The following is a 17,895-nucleotide window of genomic DNA, read 5'->3' as shown; positions in this document are numbered from 1 at the left end:
GAATTTTAAACAATCATAATAGGGTATACAATTATAATTTGTTCGTATTTACACAAGCAAGCGAATTTGAAACAATTCCAGAGAGAAAAGGCGAAAGGGAACTCGTTTCGTTACTCGCGCGCTGTTCTCTACACGCACAGCCGCACACACATGAAGCTCGCACACGTGTTTCAGACAGCACGCGAACACCGAACTGAATCCTCTTCTGAATCCTCCGAACAGACACATACACTTAAAATTATGCCAAAATACCCATCTCGACAATCATCGCGTTCATAATCGAATGCGACTCATCTGCGATTATGAACGTGACATAGCAGTGAACTACGGCTCTGTGTATTAAATGCCGCTCCATCTTGAAAGCACGTGATGGAGATTTAATAAGTACAAAGTAGATGAGGAAAACTAGGATGCCGGGTGTATTCAAAGCGCGCCATTACTGTCTAGAGTGCGTGGAATGGTGTGCTGTGATTGGCTTTAAGTAATAAATGGAAAGCAAGTTAAATTGAAATATTTTTCTTTTCTTGCTGATCCGAAAAATGATCCGATCCGTGGGTCAAAAATTGTTATGTGATCTGAACCGTGAGATTTGTGATCCATTGAACCACTAGTATGTCATAATTATGACTTGGCATGTCGATTTTGATCTAGCATGTCATAATTTAAACTTTTTACCTCAAAATTATGACTTTTTATGTCGTACTTTATCATATTTGACTTTGTATACCGTAATGTTAAGTTTTTACATCATAATATTGACTTAGGATCTTAATTTCAACTTAGTATGGCATAATTTCAACTTCACTTCAAAACTATGACTTAGTATGTAAATTTTGACCTAGTATGTCAATTTCAACTCTATATGTCATACTTTCAGCATTTTACATCCTAATTAGTGTCAGTTTTGACTTAGTTTCATAGTTTTGATCTTTTACCTCATAATTATGATTGTCAATTTTGACGTAGTATGTCGATTTCAACAGTGTTTCGTAATTTCAACATTTTACCTCATAATTATACCTTGGTATGTCAATTTCGTCCTAGTATGTCAATTTCAACTTTGTATGTCAAAATTTCAGCATTTTACATCATAATTATGACTTAGTAATAATTATGATAATAATTTTGACTTAGTGTTTCATAATTTTGATATTTTACCTCATAATTATGACTTAGCATGTCAATTTCAACTTAGTGTGCAAAATATATATATATATATATATATATATATATACACACACACATATATATATATATATATATATATATATATGGCGGTTTGGAAAGAAAGGGAGAAAACATGACAGAATAACTCGGCGGATATCGCATTTTGCGTAAAATTAAGAATGGACTTTCAATACTGACCAGATACAATACTGATTTTGGAGGAAACTCAAAATGGCGTTTATCGCGTTTTGGAACCAAACTCTTCATATATATATATATATATATATATATGACTTAGTATGTCAATTTTGACCTAGTACGTCGTAATTTTGACTTGCATATATCATAATTTCAAGTTTTTATGTCAATTATTATTTATGTAAATTATGATTTACCAATGCATGTGTTTTTCTTTTCCCTAAAACATTAGGATTTACTCAATCTATCAATCAAAAGAGACGTAAACAGTCCTGGACTGATTGTCAAATGGCAGCTGTAGAGTTTAGTGCTGATTTTATGGCTCAAAATAAACAGCATTTCGACAGATTTTAGCATCAGACGGCGAACAGAGAATCAGTTTAAAAAGCAGGCCAGATGTGAAATCCCATGATCCTCAGGGGCGGAAGAGCTGTGGCTGCATCAGGACGAAGCTGAAGTTGTATTTCGGAGGAAGACCCTGATGGGACGTGCTGTTGAACGCCTCCCAGGAGAAGACGGGAAGCCCTCCGTCTGTGGTCGGGCCATTCACCGCCTCCGCCACAAACTCCTGAGCCATGTGCAGATCTGTTACCTGACAGAGAACACCAGAGTGTCAGGAGCTGAAGACTCACTCTGATTGGTTAATGAGAGGTGGTCAGCTGACCTTGGTGTCATAACATCCATCGGGACTGGCTTGACGCTCCTGCAGGTCATTGCGACAGCAGATGGACTTACACGGGTCGCCCTGCGAGTATGGGTCACTCTTATAGTCTGAGGACAGATTGACACAAACATGTGCCTTATTATAATATAATAATGGCTTTCATTTTGTGATATTTAAAGGCTAAATAAACCAAAATATAGTAACTAATATATATATATATATATATATATATATTGTTTTTTTGTTTGTTTTGTTTGGCTATTTATTTTTATTTATTCCAATGGAAACTTCAAAACAAACTAAAATAAGCTATTATGTTTTAATTGTAGTACATAATTAATTATTTATTTTACCATCATAAGTTAACCATAAAATAGTACATTAGCTTATTTAATTTCAATGTTTTTTTTAGATATGGCCAGGGATATTAGCGTTAACTGAATCTAAAACAGTAAAATAGTCACTTGAAATATTGAAATAAAATAAATGTTAATTGAAATAAAATTACAAAATTGTGCATATATATAATGTTTTACCTGTAGTATTTTTTCATAAGTATATGGAAGCCTGTTTCCGCCACTGAATAAACAACAACAACAAAAAAGGTAATGGTGACTTTTTATCTCACAATTCTGACTTTTTTCTCAGAATTGTGAGATATAAACTTGCAATTGTGAGAAATGAAGTCAAATGTACAAGATATAAATGGGCAATTCTGACTTTATGAACATATCAGTCTTTTTTTCTCCTCAGAACCGGACTTTATATCTCACAATTCTGAGAAAAAAAAAAGTCAGAATTGCGAGATACAAACTCGCAACTGCGAAAAGTCAGAATTGCGAGTTTATATCCCACAATTCTGACTTTATAACTTGCAACTGTGAGTTTATAACTTGCAATTGTGAGTTTATATCTCGCAATTCTGAGAAAAAAGTCAGAATTGCGAGATGAAAACTCGCAATTGCAAGAAAAAATGTCAAAATTGTGAGATAAAAAGTCGCAATCACATTTTTTTTTATTTTTCTCAGTGGCGGAAACGGGCTTCCATATAAGTGAACAATGAAATAAAATATATTAGCTTATTTAATTATTATTATTATTTTTTTTTTGTAGATATGTCCAGTGATATTATTGTTAACTAAAACGAAAACCAACTTTTAATTATTTTTTATTTATTTCTATGGAATCAATTAAATTCAATCAAACTGACATAAGCTATTATGTTTTAATTTTATTATTTTACTTTGACTGTCGAAAATGAACAACAAAGTACTAGAATTAAAACGTATTAGGTTAATTGTAATTTATTTATTTATTTTTTTGTAGATACGGCCAGGGTTATTACCATTAATCAAACCTAAAACCATAATAAATGGTTTTAGTTACTTGAAATAAAATAACTTGAACTTATTTTATTTCTGCTAATTACAAAGCAACATTTCTCATAAATTAACTAAAACTAAAATAAAAATGTATAAAAACTGTACAAACAAAAATGAACAAACACTATATAGACATTGATAATCCCAAAACTAAAACTTAAGCTTGCATCGTTCTCATTTTAATTTATTTTAGTACTTCAAGTTAAACTAACATGAATAAATTAATAAAAATGATATATGAAAAAATGTAAGATCAATAAAGGGAAAAAACAAACATAAAAATGTATTTAAAATATTAATAAAAACTAACACAGTACATCAACGATACTGTCCTATTCCATAAGTGACATCGTCAGGAGTTAGTAAATGTTGTGACTATTATTTACCGTTGTATCTCATGATGTGTTTAAGGGAGTTCAGGTCACTGACGGAAGACTGGTCACGGCGGAAGATCTTGGCACGAGGGCAAAGGTCGTAGGAAAAATCCTCGCCGTACTCCTTCCACATCTCCTCGTAACCACTCAGATCATAGATCTTACGGTGGAATGGCACATTGTAGGACGGCCAGTAACCTGTAGACACAAACATTTACTATAGTAGCAGATGTACAATATTTACGGGTTTCATTTCACTCCAAAGTCAAAATGAAATGAAAGTGAAGTCTACTGCAGTCTGACCTCTGCGCAGCGCCTGCGTCTGGTCTGAATACTCCACCAGTCCCGGGATCTGCTCGACTACAGTCAGCGCTCCATCCTCCAGACTGTTGCCCAGATGCACTTTACTCACATCCACAACCATATACTGGTTATTATAAGTCCCTGAGCGACAGATACAGCACAGGATCACAGAAACACACATGACAGAGCAAACAGAGTCCAGACCGAACACTGACAAAAGCCAAAAACACAACAAAACATCAGCAGATCAGCAGCTGCAAATAAGTGAATGTTGATTTCTGACCAGAGTTGTATCTGGAGAAGGTTTTGGCCCACTGCTCTCCAGTGTTTGCCAGTGCGTGTGCCAGTCGAACCCTCTGCCAGGAGAACAGGCTGGCAGGAGTGATGTAGGAGTACAGCGAGGTGTTGAAGACGTTATTGGTGGTCTGAGTCATCATTAGACTGCTGCCCAGTAGATAGAAATCATCCAGAGACACCAGAAACCCTAAACACACATTCACAGACATTCACATGCTGCAGAAACTACAAACTGCCTGCTACTTTACAAACACTAAATATACATGAATTCAATATTAAAAACTACACAACGCACACTGCCCTACTACTTTAAAAGCAGTACATTATAAATAACTAAAAAAAAAAAGAGTGAAATGAGTGAGTGTGTGAATGAGTATGAGTGAATGGATAAGTGAAGAAATTAATGAATGAATGAGTGTGTGAGTGAAAGAATGAGTAAGCAAATTAATAACTGAATGAGAAAGTGTGCGAATTAATGAGCAAGTGAGTGAATGAATGGGTGAGCAAGTGAATGAATGAGTGAACGAATGTTTGAGTGATCAAGTGAATGAATGAGTGATCAAGTGAATGAGTGAGTGAGTGAGTGAATGAATGAGCAAGCGAATGAATGAGCAAATAATTGAGTGAGAAATTTAACAATTGAGTGAGCAAGTGGGTGAATGAGTGAGTGAGTGAGTGAGCGAGGGACTGAATGAATGAGTGAGTGAATGACTGAGCAAGTGAATAAATGACTGAGTGAATAATTGAGTGAGTGACTGAATGAATGAGTGAGCAAGCGAATTAGTGAATTAATAAGCGAATGGATGAGTGAGTGAGAAAGAGAATGAATGAGTGATCGAGTGAGTGAATAAATAAGCAAATGAATGAGTGAGCGAGTGAATGAATGTGCGAGTAAGTGAGATAATGAGTGAGTAAATTAATGAATGAGCAAGCAAGTAAATGAATGAGTGAGTGACTGAGTGAATGAATAAGCAAATGAATGAGTGTATGAATGAATGAGCGAGTGAATGAGTGAGCAAGCAAATTAATGAGTGAATGAATAAGCGAATTAATGAGTGAGTGAATGAATAAATGAATGAATGAGCGAGTGAATGAGTGAGCAAGCAAATGAATGAGTGAATGAATAAGCGAATTAATGAGTGAGTGAATGAATAAATGAATGAATGAGCGAGCAAGCGAATGAATGCGTGAGTGAATAAGCAAGTGAATGAATGAGTGAATGAATGCGAGTAAGCAAATGAATGAGTGAGTGAGTGAATGAATGAATGAATAAGCGAATTAATGAGTGAGTGAATAAGCAAGTGAATGAATGAGTGAATTAATTTGTGAGTAAGCAAATGAATGAGTGCGTGAATGAGCAAGTGAGAGAATGAGTGAGTGAATGAATGAATGAATAAGCGAATTAATGAGTGAATGTATGAGCAAATGAGTGAGTGAATCAATTAATGAGTGAGCGAGCGAGTGAATGAATGAATCAGCAAATAGGTGAGTGAGTAAATGAATGAATGAGTGAGTTAGTGAAGGAGCGAATGGATGAATGAATGAACAAATGAATGAGTGCATGAATAAACTAATGACTCAATGAGTGAGTGAATGAATGAATAAATAGAGTGAATGACTCAATGCGTGAATGAGTGAGTGAATGAATGCATGAATCAATGAATGAATCAATGAATGATTTAGTAAGTGAATAAATGAGTGAATGAATGAATGAATGAGAGAGAAAGTGAATGAATGAATCAATGAATGATTTAGTAAATGAATAAATGAGTGAATGAATGAATGAATGAGAGAGAAAGTGAGTGAATGAGCGAGTGATGAATCAATCAATTTATGAGTGAGTAGAGTAAGTGAATGAATGTATGTGTGTGTGTGTACCAGGGTAGCTGCTGAAGGAGAGTCTTCCGGTGGCTGTATGCGGCTCGTTCAGTCTGAAGTCCCAGTGTTTGTAGATGCGAATGGTGGCAGCGTATGTGTACCAGCTGGAGTGAGCGAACAACAGGTTCTCAAAGTCTGGCAACATCTGAAACACACGGCAGATGAGAGAAACCATCACATCCGCTGTATCTTGATGTCAATTATCATGATGTTGTTTGGTACCTTTATGAGCGCAGAGCAGTGTCCCATCGGAGGAGCTTTATACTGCTTAAAGCCGGACGTCCTGCTGGGAACCAGCGCTGGGATCAGATCCAGCAGATCACCGACCGCATTCAGGAACTGAATGGCAAACTGGGACAGAGGCTACAGAGAGAGACAGGAGTAAATGCCCGATCAAGGCCAGCTTCAGCTTCTACAGATGCAAACATGATTCAGAGACGAGATACAAACACACTGACCAGTACTAACAGACCTTCACTTAAATAAACTGCAGAATTGTATTTATGAAAAATTATTTTCTTTTTATTGTTTTCGGTGAAAACACCGTTAAATCCGGTGAAACTTTTTAAAAATGTTTATGGTATTTTAATGTAAGAAATAAGACAATTAAAAGAAATTTAAGTCAAATAATGGAAATGGAGCCTTAAATACTTTTTACATGTTTAAATAACTTTTTAAGAAAAAAAAACCAGATGAATAAATAGGAAAAATAAAGGAAATATAACCTTCATAAAACAAATAAAAACTTTTCCTAAATGTTTGCATCATTTTTAAAGATACAGGAGAAAAAGGAAATTGATCCTTAATAAAAGAACAATAAACTATTTTTTAACCATTTAACTCATTTTTATAGTAAGATTTTATTTATTTTTTTCATTTTAAAGTAAAAAAAAAAATGGGAAAAAAATTACGGATATAGTCTTAATAAAAATATATTTTTACTGTAGATATTCAAGTAATTTGTTACAACAGCATTTTAGTGGCACGTAAAAAAAAACAAACTAAGATTACGAGGTTAAAGTCGTAGTATTTTGAGAATAAAGTCAAAATTATGAGAATTAAGTCGTAGCATTTATGAGATTAAAGTAGGGCTGCACAATTAATCGAATTTCTAATCGCGATTACAATTATGGATGCCACAATTACGTAATCGTTCAAAGCGGCAATTAATCGTTCAAAGTCCACTTATGTTATTCTGTGCTTAAGATGCTTCTTTTTGTTTTCTTTCTACATGTTATCTTAAGGGTTTTTCCATTTTTTATTGTCAAGAGGAAAATGAGAAACAAGAGACCAAAAAATGCAGATGAGCTGAAGGCCACTGTCAAAGAAACCTGGTTTCCATACCACCTCAGCAGTGCCACAAACTGATCACCTCCATGCCACGCCGAATTGAGGCAGTAATTAAAGCAAAAGGAGCCCCTACCAAGTATTGAGTACATGTACAGTAAATGAGCATACTTTCCAGAAGGCCAACAATTCACTAAAAATGTTTTTTTTATTGGTCTTATGAAGTATTCTAATTTGTTGAGATAGTGAATTGGTGGGTTTTTGTTAAATGTGAGCCAAAATCATCACAATTAAAAGAACCAAAGACTTAAACTACTTCAGTCTGTGTGCACTGAATTTATTTAATACACGAGTTTCACAATTGGAGTTGAATTACTGAAATAAATGAACTTTTCCACGACATTCTAATTTATTGAGATGCACCTGTATATTTGACATTTGAGGCTTAATACTATTGAAAAGCAGTTTTTCAGTTAGAGTGTTTTCAGCTTATTTTCATATAAAAATACGGCATGCAGTTGCATAAAACAATGGTATAAACATCATTCAATGTAAATTGTGATAATCGTAAAATTACAGTTTCAAGGGAATAATCGACAATTATGATTTTTGTCATAATCGTGCAACCCTAGATTAAAGTTATTATATTTTGACAGTATAGCCTATATTGCGCATGCAAATGGGCCGGATGGGGAGCACCGGGAGAAATTCCAAAGCCTCAGCTTTCAAATTCTGTCAGTTTTATAGTTGTATTTGCCTCAGTTTAAGTGGCATGTGAATCAATCATATTTCCGATTACAATGAGACATCAGTTTCATTAAATTAGGCTATACTGTTTTTTCCATGCCTTCTGATGTTCCTTCAAGTTTATATCATGCTATAACTTGAAATAAAGAGGAAAAACACGTTCATAATTTGTATTTCGTGATAAAACGGACAGAATTTGGAAGCTGAGCTGTCTTATAGCAACAAAGCACAAAGCTTATTGGGATTACTGGTCCGTTACAAATAATGAATGCATTTGAAGCGGTGAAATATTTCCAATCATTTACTGTATTATACTGTGAATAAAACAGCTCGTGAATAGTCACTTAATGTTATATACCTCAGAAAAGACAACAATAAGATTTTCAAATTCTTTTATTGTTTTTGTGCATTGCTATTCTATCAACAACTTTCTGTGGGAAAATATTATATTTCCATACAACTTGCTATCTTTGTCAAGTAACCATATAGTAACGGCAGTCACATATCAGGTTTCAGATTGAGTTTTATATGATCATGTGCTTCTCCAAGTCTGCTCATGATCATATAATAGACAAACCTGCAGCGTTAGTCAATTCCTCTCTTACACACTTAAAACACACTTATGACTTATGAGCGAAACAAAAGCAGAGTGTTTTAAAGAGATCAGACGCGGATTTGCACTGAACATATGGTCATTTAAACATAAAACATTCACTTCACGATATAACAACACAAGCTTTATGAAAGTCAAGGTTAAATAAACCAGTTGCTTACTGTCGCTTCTCGCTGATGCAGCAAAACAGGCGAGAATTAAAACACAAATGCTGCTGTTCTTCATGTTTGTGTCGATGTTTAGTCACGTGCAGCGCAGAAACTGAAAATAAAGTGGGAAGTCTGTCAGCAAAGAGCTTCCTTGTGACAAAACGATATGAATAACTCCCGGCGAGATCCTCACGGACACACACGAGATAACGTGAAACTACGTTTATAAGACGCGACTGACACACACTGAATGACACCATAAACACTGACAGACATTGAAGAAAGAAAAACAAGCTTCACCCCAGATGGGACTCGAACCCACAATCCCTGGCTTAGGAGGCCAGTGCCTTATCCATTAGGCCACTGGGGCGGACGACACAAGGATAGGGGCGGAGACACTTATAAAGGCGTCCAATCCGACTCCAGTGAGGCATCATGTGACCGCTCGACGCTAGTAAAATCTTTAATTTAAGTTTAACTGAAATTAATTTGTCGTTATAACAAATTACGGTATTAAACTACCAATATGCTAGCTGAAAATAAACGGTGTGAAAGAACACTTTTTGGAAGTTAAGACGCCGTTTTTATAATGATTATACTTCTAAGTTTTCATAGCACTAAAAGTTGAAAGAGAATCTGAACTAGAGAACAACTGAATTTACATTAGGTAAATGAAAAGTAAACTAGTTAAACCCTTAAAACAAGTTATTTTTTTTAGAAGGACTAAATTGGTTTAATTTTCTTTTATTTAAATACAAATTTAAAACAAATCAAAGCCTGATAATTAAAAAAACATGTACAGCTCATTTGGCTCATGAAGGGCGTTACACAAATTTTAACCCATTAATAATATAACCAATAATATTAATAAGTTTTAAAAGTTTTAATCAAACAATAATTAGCAAGTCGAAACCTGTTTAAAAACAGAATTTGAAGAAAATAATTTTAGTTTATTAGTGCATTTTCAAACCCAAAGTTGTGCATTTTGATCATTAAACCTCCGATTCAGACACTTTAAAGAGGTTAATCCATTTAAAAAAGCCAGAAGTCGGTTCTGAGCTTCTGCTCATCATGCCAACATGAATCATTCAGAGATGGAAAACACCACAAGTATTGCTGAAACTCAGATGTTTAATGAGAAAGCCCATAAAACAAGTTTGATTCACATTTTTACTCACACGTAGCAGGTTTCTTCTTCATCAAACTCTTTTTCTAGCCTTCAGACATTTCATCTTTCTAGGACGTACATAAACCACATTTACACAGCTGAGTTAAATTAAATAACCCCAAACACCCCAAAAAAAACATCAACAGTGAAATGTTCAGATCACTGGAACTTAAAGAGCAGGTCATATGGGTTTTTGAAAAATATCTCTTTTGCAGTTTATAACGTAGCTATCCTTAAATGAAAACAATCTGCAAAGTTGTTAATCAAAAAAGTGCATGATAAATAAAGATACTGTCTCTCAAAAGAGAGAGTCGATTCTGAATCGCCTTAACGAGTTGTCATATTTTCGAATCTTCTGCCTGTTACCGATATACGTCACTGGGTAACACAATTGCATAATCTCCGCCTGCCCGCGAAATACGAACAGAGTCCAACCTGCCCACAAACACTTCCACTAGTTAGTGTGTTTACATCATGTCGAGAAGACGCTGTGTTCAAGGATACCACAGAAATACAATTCGAACCTTTTGTTGTGTGCATGTCATTTTACCAAGGACTGCTTATCTAATCTTGGCTTTTATCTTTGTTGGTTTCTACTCTTCTTAATTTGGACTAACAAGCTCTCCGAAGCACAACCTGTAAGTACGATTGATACGTTATGTGTACATTTTCAATTGAGTGCTCAAAATATCAAGTTTTTGTGCTAATATGTGATGTATACCTAGTGCAGCTTTAGGTTTCCAGGTAAAGCACGATATTACTGTCTTACTGAAGTAGTTCTGATAATTCGCTGTGAACCCACTATTTCCTAAGAATGTGTCGATTAATGTAGACTGACGTTGTTCTAATTACTTCGTTTAATAATAAAGAATTTAGTGTAGCACACAGACTTTATAATCATTGTGAAATTGCAGTTTATTTTGCTGCACGGCAGTTATATGGTTAATGCGGGAGAGACGAGCGAGTTAGTTAGGCTGCTGCGCCTGTGATACAGCTGTACTGCGTTCTGATTAAAAGGTAAGACAGAGCGTCTTCTGTCTGTCGTTCTTCAAACATTACAGTAGACATATTTTGGTTTACAAACTGTATTGTTTCATCAGTTAGTCACATTAGCACTCGGCTAACGTATCCACCATTATTGTTTTAAGTGTTCACAGTTAAGCAGCAAAACATTAGCTGTGGGCACGATTCGCTTGCATAAGTATTTTTGCATTTTATGTCATTATTATAAGAACGGATTGGAGCACTATATTATTGTTTTATGTAAAGGTGCTTTGTCAATGGTAGCGCTCGCTAACTTGCTCAAGGACTCCTCTCTGTGCCAATCACAACAGGCTTGGCCAGCTGACCAATCAGAGCAGAGTAGGCTTATGCAAGGGAGGGGTTTGCTCCGAACTTGCTTGGAACGAATCGTTTCGAAATCATTGCCAAATGACTCTAATATTAAATGTATATTCTGAGAAAATTACAATGTTTTCTGACCTTAGATGCATTTAAACCTGTTGTAGGGGACTCCAACACAATATTAGGACACTTTAAAATACCATATCACCTGCTCTTTAAAGACATTCATCCAGTGTTTCAAAGGCAGAAAAGAGAAAAACTCACACAAGTTGTGCAAAACCACAGACAACTCAACTTCAGGTCCCGCTCATTTGAAATGTTTTGAAACAGAATACAAAGACTCTAAACAAAGAATGTTTGATTAAAAGTTTAAATTCTGTCACTATAGCAACCAAAGGTAACATTCTATTCTGTAGTATGTAACATGGCAACCAGTGATTCCGTTTCTGTCTGACCAGTGATTTGAAAATGTAGTTTATCAATATAGAAATTTTATATTAAATATCATATATAAATATGTAATATATAATGCTTTTATTCATATTATTTATCAATCATCTTACATTGAACATACTCTCTCAATCTGTAGTTCTTTCTGTCACAATGAGATCGTTCACTTTCCCTTCATTGATTTCTTTATTATTTCATCTGATAATTCATTCGTTTGCTCACTCACTCGTCGTCGATGAGTTTCTCGGCTCCGTTCTCAGTCTGCGGAGCGTCGTCCTCTCCTCCTCTGCTCATCTCTTCCTCCTCCTCCTCATATGAGAGACTCTGTGCGCTGTAGTTGATCATGGTTCGGGACAGATCCACCTCGATGGGGAACACGTCGGCCTCTTTCAGCATGGCATAGCAGTCGTCGTAATAGCGCGACATCCCTGAGACGAAGCGCTGCAGCTGGAACACGATATCCTGGACTGAAGAGAGAATGGAAAGGGTTAAACCGCTGTAAAACAGATCATGTGATGCTTTCTGATGCGTTTGTTTTCAACTGAACAAACCATGTTTCTGGTCCAGGAGTTCGATTTTCTCCAGAACGTCTTTGCGCATCTTGGCGAATCGTGCGCGAGCTTCCTGTCGACAGCGCAGAATTAAACGGTATTCGTAGTTACCGGTGCTGACGCGGTACAACGGGTCTCCTAACGCCTGAAACACACGCAAACACAGAGGGTTAAATAAGCAAGTAAGCATTTTTTTTTTTTTAAAAGGGGTCATATGATGCGATTTCAAGTTTTCCGGAGCAGTTGTGGGTTCGGTGCCTTGCTCAAGGGCACCTCAGTCATGGTATTGAAGGTGGGAGAGAGTGCTGTACATTCACTCCCCCCACCTACAATCCCTGCCGGTACGAGACTCGAACCAACAACCTTTGGGTTACGAGTCCAACTCTCTAACCATTAGGCCACGACTTCCACGACATAATGTACAGTATTTGAAAAATAATGTGTTTTTTGAACATTAAAGCATGTCAACATATTCTGTTACACCAAATACACAAAATAATGATCTTTAAAAAAAGCATCATATGACCCCTTTAATTTCCAGTTTATAAAATTTTTTGCTCATTTTCACATAATTAACAGTAATATGTATAGCAAAGCCTGGCTTTAGTTACTATACAACAACACATCAAACATGTAATGTGCAATATTACGTAACATGCATTTATGTATAAAAAGAGTTCATGCATTTTAATTTTCATACAATAGTCTGCATGCTTTCTGCATAATTATTTGCACATGATTTACAGTCTTTAACAGTAACATATTTATACAAATTGGGGTTAAATGTGGATATATCAAGCCCTACATCTGAATCTTGTTAAAACTTTGCACTTTTTCATGATTAGCAGTAATAAAATTGTGTTGAATCATAATTATTTTAAAAAATCTGGCACACTGGCAATATTATCTAACAACAACACAGAAAATATTGCATATCTTGCAATGCATTTGAATAATTTAATATTTATTTTACTATTTAAAATAAGTGAGTGTATCATTTATTTATAAGAACATACTTTTCACAATTGTTTTTACATTTCTTTTGAAATTTCCTCATATTTATCAGTAATATAAAATTTGTGTATCTTTTGCACTTTGGCATCAGTTAGCGATAATACAGAATTAAAAAAAAAACATTGCATATTAAATTGTAAATCTAAAACAGCAAGATGCATTTTAATGTCTCTATAGCAGAATTTTTGACAATTAAAAAATATTCCTGATCAGCATGAAGGACTGTATCAGGGTCAAAGTTCAACACTGAACTGGATCCTCCACCTCCAAAACACTCTTTACAATCAGTAAACAGGTTACAGAGGTTTAAACAGTAACAATGTATTAAAGGGTTAGTTCACCCAAAAATGAAGATTAGCCTATAAATTACTCACCCTCAAGTCATCCTAGGTGTGGTGTATATGACTTTATTCTTTCAGATGAAACCAGTCGGCGGCATCACAATATGGTAAGGGGCGTAACATTTCCGTCACACGCTTTTTAGAACGATAAAAATTTACGCGTTTCAGAAAGGAGAAACAATAATGTACAGTATATGGAAAATAATGTGTTTTTTTAACCTTAAACCGCATAAACACATTGCATTACACCAAATACACAACATAATGTTCTTTTTAGCAACGTCATATGACCCCTTTAACTTCTTTTGGACTGATGCATGCAACACGCACTGAGTGGCATTAAACAGCTTAAAAGATCAAACACAATTTTTAATATAACTCCGACTGGATTCGTCTGAAAGAAGAAAGTCATATACACCTACTATCTCTTTAAGAGTCTTTAGACTCTTTAAGAGTCAAATGATCTTGAGCTGATTCCCCTCATGATTTAGACGGTTTGACTATTGGTTAGTTAATGAGTAAATGATGAGCGGAGAGAGTGAATGAACTTACGATACAGCTGTACTCTTCATCATCCATCTCCTTCACCTTCAGACAGTACGACTGAATAAAAACAAACACACATCAATAAACTTCAACATAAACACTCTCAAAATCCCTCTGTTAATGTAACATCTCAATTCAGTAGACAACGATGAGTGAATCTTCTGGCTGTTCTCATACCAAGTACTCAAACTTGACATCCAGGTATTTGCGGATGGTGAGTTTGGTGTCAGGAATCGCTTTGTGCAGATACGTGTTCAGATCATGCAGCATCTGACAGACAAACAGACAGCATTAATATTATTTATTACATTTGTCTCGTGAAATAATGTTTACACAAGGTTTCATTGTGTTTTCAACTGTTCTTCACCATAAATGATGTTTCCCATGCATGTTTCAGTTACTCTACATTCTACATACTAAACACTGTAGAGATCAGGGATTTATGGACGTTCTCATCAGCCAAACCCCTTGGAGCTAAAATAATTATTTTTAAGTGCCCCTGAGATTTTAAGTTAATATCTTAAGTTACATATATAATTTAACAACAAATTTGTATGTCCACGGCTCTCTGACAACAGTTAATGGTCACATACAGTTAAACATGACATTTTTAGTAAATGTTTTTTTTTTTTTGCTTATTGAAATGTTTTTATGTAGGTTACTTTTAGTTGTTTCACATCATAGTAGTGCTGTCAAACGATTAATTGCGATTAATCCCTAAATCGCTTTTAAAATACAAGTTTTTGTTTACATAATATATGTATGTGTACTGTGTATATTTATCGTGTATATATAAATACTTTTTTTGCGATTAATTGCGATTAGTCCCTAAATCGCTTTTAAAATAAAAGTTTTTGTTTACATAATATATGTATGTGTACTGTGTATATTTATCATGTATATATAAATACAAACACATACAGTATATATTATTTTGAAAATATTTACATGTATACATTTATAATAATATAATTTGTTATATATAAATACATTTAATGTATAAACAACATATTTTTCTTAAATATATACATACACGTGTGTGTATATTTATACATAATAACTATACACCGTACAGACACATATTACACAAACAAAAACATATATTTTAGATGAGATTAATCGTTTGACAGCACAACATCATATATTTTATTTCTGCATGTCACAGTTACTCTACACACATCTATATTAATCTCATTGTAAAAATACAAACTCGTTCAGATCTGCTCTCTTACGGGTTTGATGGTCTTCAGCAGCTGGATGCCGAACTTCTCCATGTTTCGATGAGCTTCAGCAAACTTCACGAAGGCTTCGCTGGCGGCGGCCTGTGGCTCACGGACACCGATGACGGAAAACACGTCACCAAAAGCTGAGAGAGAAAAACAAACATTTTATCACACATCTGATGATTTTATGGAGTGTTTTGTCGGTCAGACTTAGCATTACTTCCACTACACGGCCTGATGTTGTTAGTGTGTGTAACTAGACACACATTTTGAGAATCTCATCTCAAAGGGGATGTTTTACCAGTCTATTCTGAAAACAAACCAGTTTTTGGTCAATAAAATGAACTTTCAGCAGGAGAAACTCTTTATAGCAGCCTATAACGAATCATATGATGAATAAAGATGTACAAATCTACTGTACCTCTGTGAGTCTGCGAGAGCTCATAGAAAGCTCTTAAAAGTCTCTTTGTGTGCTCCATCAGTCCTAAACACACACACAAACACAGATTATTTCCAGAGTAAACTCTCTCAGGCACTGGTTTAATGCAGTAACAGTACGAATGAATCACCTTTATAAAGTTCAGCGGTTTTCTCCAGCTCCTCCAGCCTCTTCACTAGACCATCTACAACACACAACACACATGCTTGATTTCTCATGGCACACATTATATCCACACATCAATGATGGCGTTTCCAAGCAAAGATTATGTCATGCAACAGAACTTGTTCTCATTAGTGCAAGGTGAAAAAATTATTCATAATTTACATAGTGATCTATTTATGAGTACTGTAGTTGTTTAATATGTGCAGAAACAAGTGTTGTATTGGATGAGTGATTAAATAGTGGAACTGATCTGACCATTGCACAGAATGGCTCTGCTGAGTCCCAGAGCGTCTGCGGTTCCTGAACTCATGTTCTCCACCAGACGATGCTTCACCTTCTTCAGCACTGACACACACAAACACACACACACACATGAGCTACTTCATCAGAGAGAAACACACTTCTGCATCCCTTCAAACACACAAAGCTAGCAGAGTTTGGTAGTTTTTACCGATATCCAGAGATTTGCCCTGCTTCGGGTCGGCCTGCAGTTTGTTATACTGGATCACGACTTCACCCTGCAGATCACAAACACATTCATCCATAAAAATAAACCCTTCAAGTACAAAACAATTACCAGTGTAGATCACGTGATCTTTACACAAACGGTCTTTATCATAGCGGTGCATCGGAGACAAGATATTATTCACTTTGATGATATATCGGTCACAATATTATTTCAAAGTCATGTTGATATACAGATAATGTCGCTCTTGTGATATTTGACTTCAGTTCAGACTGTTATATGAAATTATTCATATTATATATGTCCTACATTTAACACAGTCAAACTCAAAGGAAAGTATAAATTCACTAAATTAACATGCAATATGTTTTACGTGCCAAAAACACAAACAAAGGATACACAAATGTAATACTTAACAATACTGTTAAGCATTATACTTTGATCTTTCCTTTTCATTTGTAAATGTCAAATTTTAGTCAATCAAGTTGACAAAATTGCAGCTTTAAGTGAATCAAAATGCACAAATTATAACAGTCTCAACTACATCTCGACAAAATCTGTAGAAATTTCCAAAGATAGAATGACTGAACTGATATTGAGTGATTACTTAAAGATGTAACACTGTCATGTGTCAATAATCACTTAAAATCATGTCAAATAAGAGCAGAGTTGTGTGATTGTTGTATATTGTTGTTTATACCGTCTGCTAATATAAACCATTCTATCATCCAGCTCTAACCTGCTCAATGTGACTATAAAGACATCAGAAACATTAAAGGGGTCCTATTATGCTCCTTTACAAAGTCTTGATTTTGTTTTGGGGGTGTACTAGAACAGGCTCTCATACTAGGTTGTTCGGAAAAAAACACACATTATTTTTCACATATTTGACATTATTACAACACCTCTCTCCCCAGTCTGGCATGAACTGCTCGAATAGTTCCTGTATCAAATGAAGGCCCGCCTTCTGAAATACGAAATGTGCTGTGATTGGTTAGCTGGGCCAGTGTGTGTTGTGATTGGTTAGCTGGGCCAGTGTGTGTTGTGATTGGTTAGCTGGGCCAGTGTGTGTTGTGATTGGTTAGCTGGGCCAGTGTGTGCTGTGATTGGTTAGCTGGGCCAGTGTGTG

At 35.3% G+C, this 17,895-nt stretch overlaps 2 protein-coding genes and 1 non-coding gene across 3 annotated transcripts in view; all 3 read right to left on the bottom strand.

The window, feature by feature from the left end:
- Positions 1-1,484: 1,484 nt before the first annotated feature.
- On the bottom strand, positions 1,485-8,395 carry LOC107672894 (phospholipase B-like 1). Its single transcript, XM_016466271.1, has 8 exons — positions 8,384-8,395; positions 6,486-6,626; positions 6,264-6,408; positions 4,372-4,572; positions 4,089-4,229; positions 3,798-3,983; positions 2,030-2,136; positions 1,485-1,957 (listed from the first exon to the last, which is right to left on the bottom strand). The coding sequence occupies exons 1-8, from the start codon at positions 8,393-8,395 to the stop codon at positions 1,781-1,783; spliced, it is 1,110 nt and encodes a 369-aa protein (XP_016321757.1). The 3' UTR covers positions 1,485-1,780.
- Positions 8,396-9,356: 961 nt separating this feature from the next.
- On the bottom strand, positions 9,357-9,429 carry trnar-ccu (transfer RNA arginine (anticodon CCU)). Its single transcript has one exon. It is a non-coding gene; the product is annotated as a tRNA-Arg (tRNA).
- Positions 9,430-12,167: 2,738 nt separating this feature from the next.
- The window catches only part of pick1 (protein interacting with prkca 1), a 7,755-nt gene continuing 2,027 nt past the window's right edge, over positions 12,168-17,895 (bottom strand). The window contains exons 4-12 of the mRNA XM_016466276.1: positions 16,752-16,818; positions 16,556-16,645; positions 16,266-16,319; positions 16,118-16,180; positions 15,706-15,839; positions 14,651-14,743; positions 14,480-14,530; positions 12,573-12,717; positions 12,168-12,488 (exon numbers count right to left, since the gene is read on the bottom strand). Of these exons, the coding sequence (XP_016321762.1) occupies positions 12,244-12,488; positions 12,573-12,717; positions 14,480-14,530; positions 14,651-14,743; positions 15,706-15,839; positions 16,118-16,180; positions 16,266-16,319; positions 16,556-16,645; positions 16,752-16,818 (942 nt within the window). The 3' untranslated portion in view covers positions 12,168-12,243. The remainder of the gene's footprint in view (positions 12,489-12,572; positions 12,718-14,479; positions 14,531-14,650; positions 14,744-15,705; positions 15,840-16,117; positions 16,181-16,265; positions 16,320-16,555; positions 16,646-16,751; positions 16,819-17,895) is intronic.

Source organism: Sinocyclocheilus anshuiensis, unplaced genomic scaffold, assembly GCF_001515605.1.
Source record: "Sinocyclocheilus anshuiensis isolate Anshui unplaced genomic scaffold, SAMN03320099.WGS_v1.1 scaffold464, whole genome shotgun sequence".
NCBI lineage: Eukaryota > Metazoa > Chordata > Actinopteri > Cypriniformes > Cyprinidae > Sinocyclocheilus > Sinocyclocheilus anshuiensis.
This window is presented reverse-complemented; position numbering and strand designations above follow the sequence as displayed.

Coding starts and splice junctions, on each gene's coding strand:
- LOC107672894 (XM_016466271.1), bottom strand. Junction 3,984..4,088: donor GACGCAGGCGCTGCGCAGAG/GTCAGACTGCAG, acceptor TTGTGTCTACAG/GTTACTGGCCGTCCTACAAT. Junction 1,958..2,029: donor ATGGATGTTATGACACCAAG/GTCAGCTGACCA, acceptor GTTCTCTGTCAG/GTAACAGATCTGCACATGGC.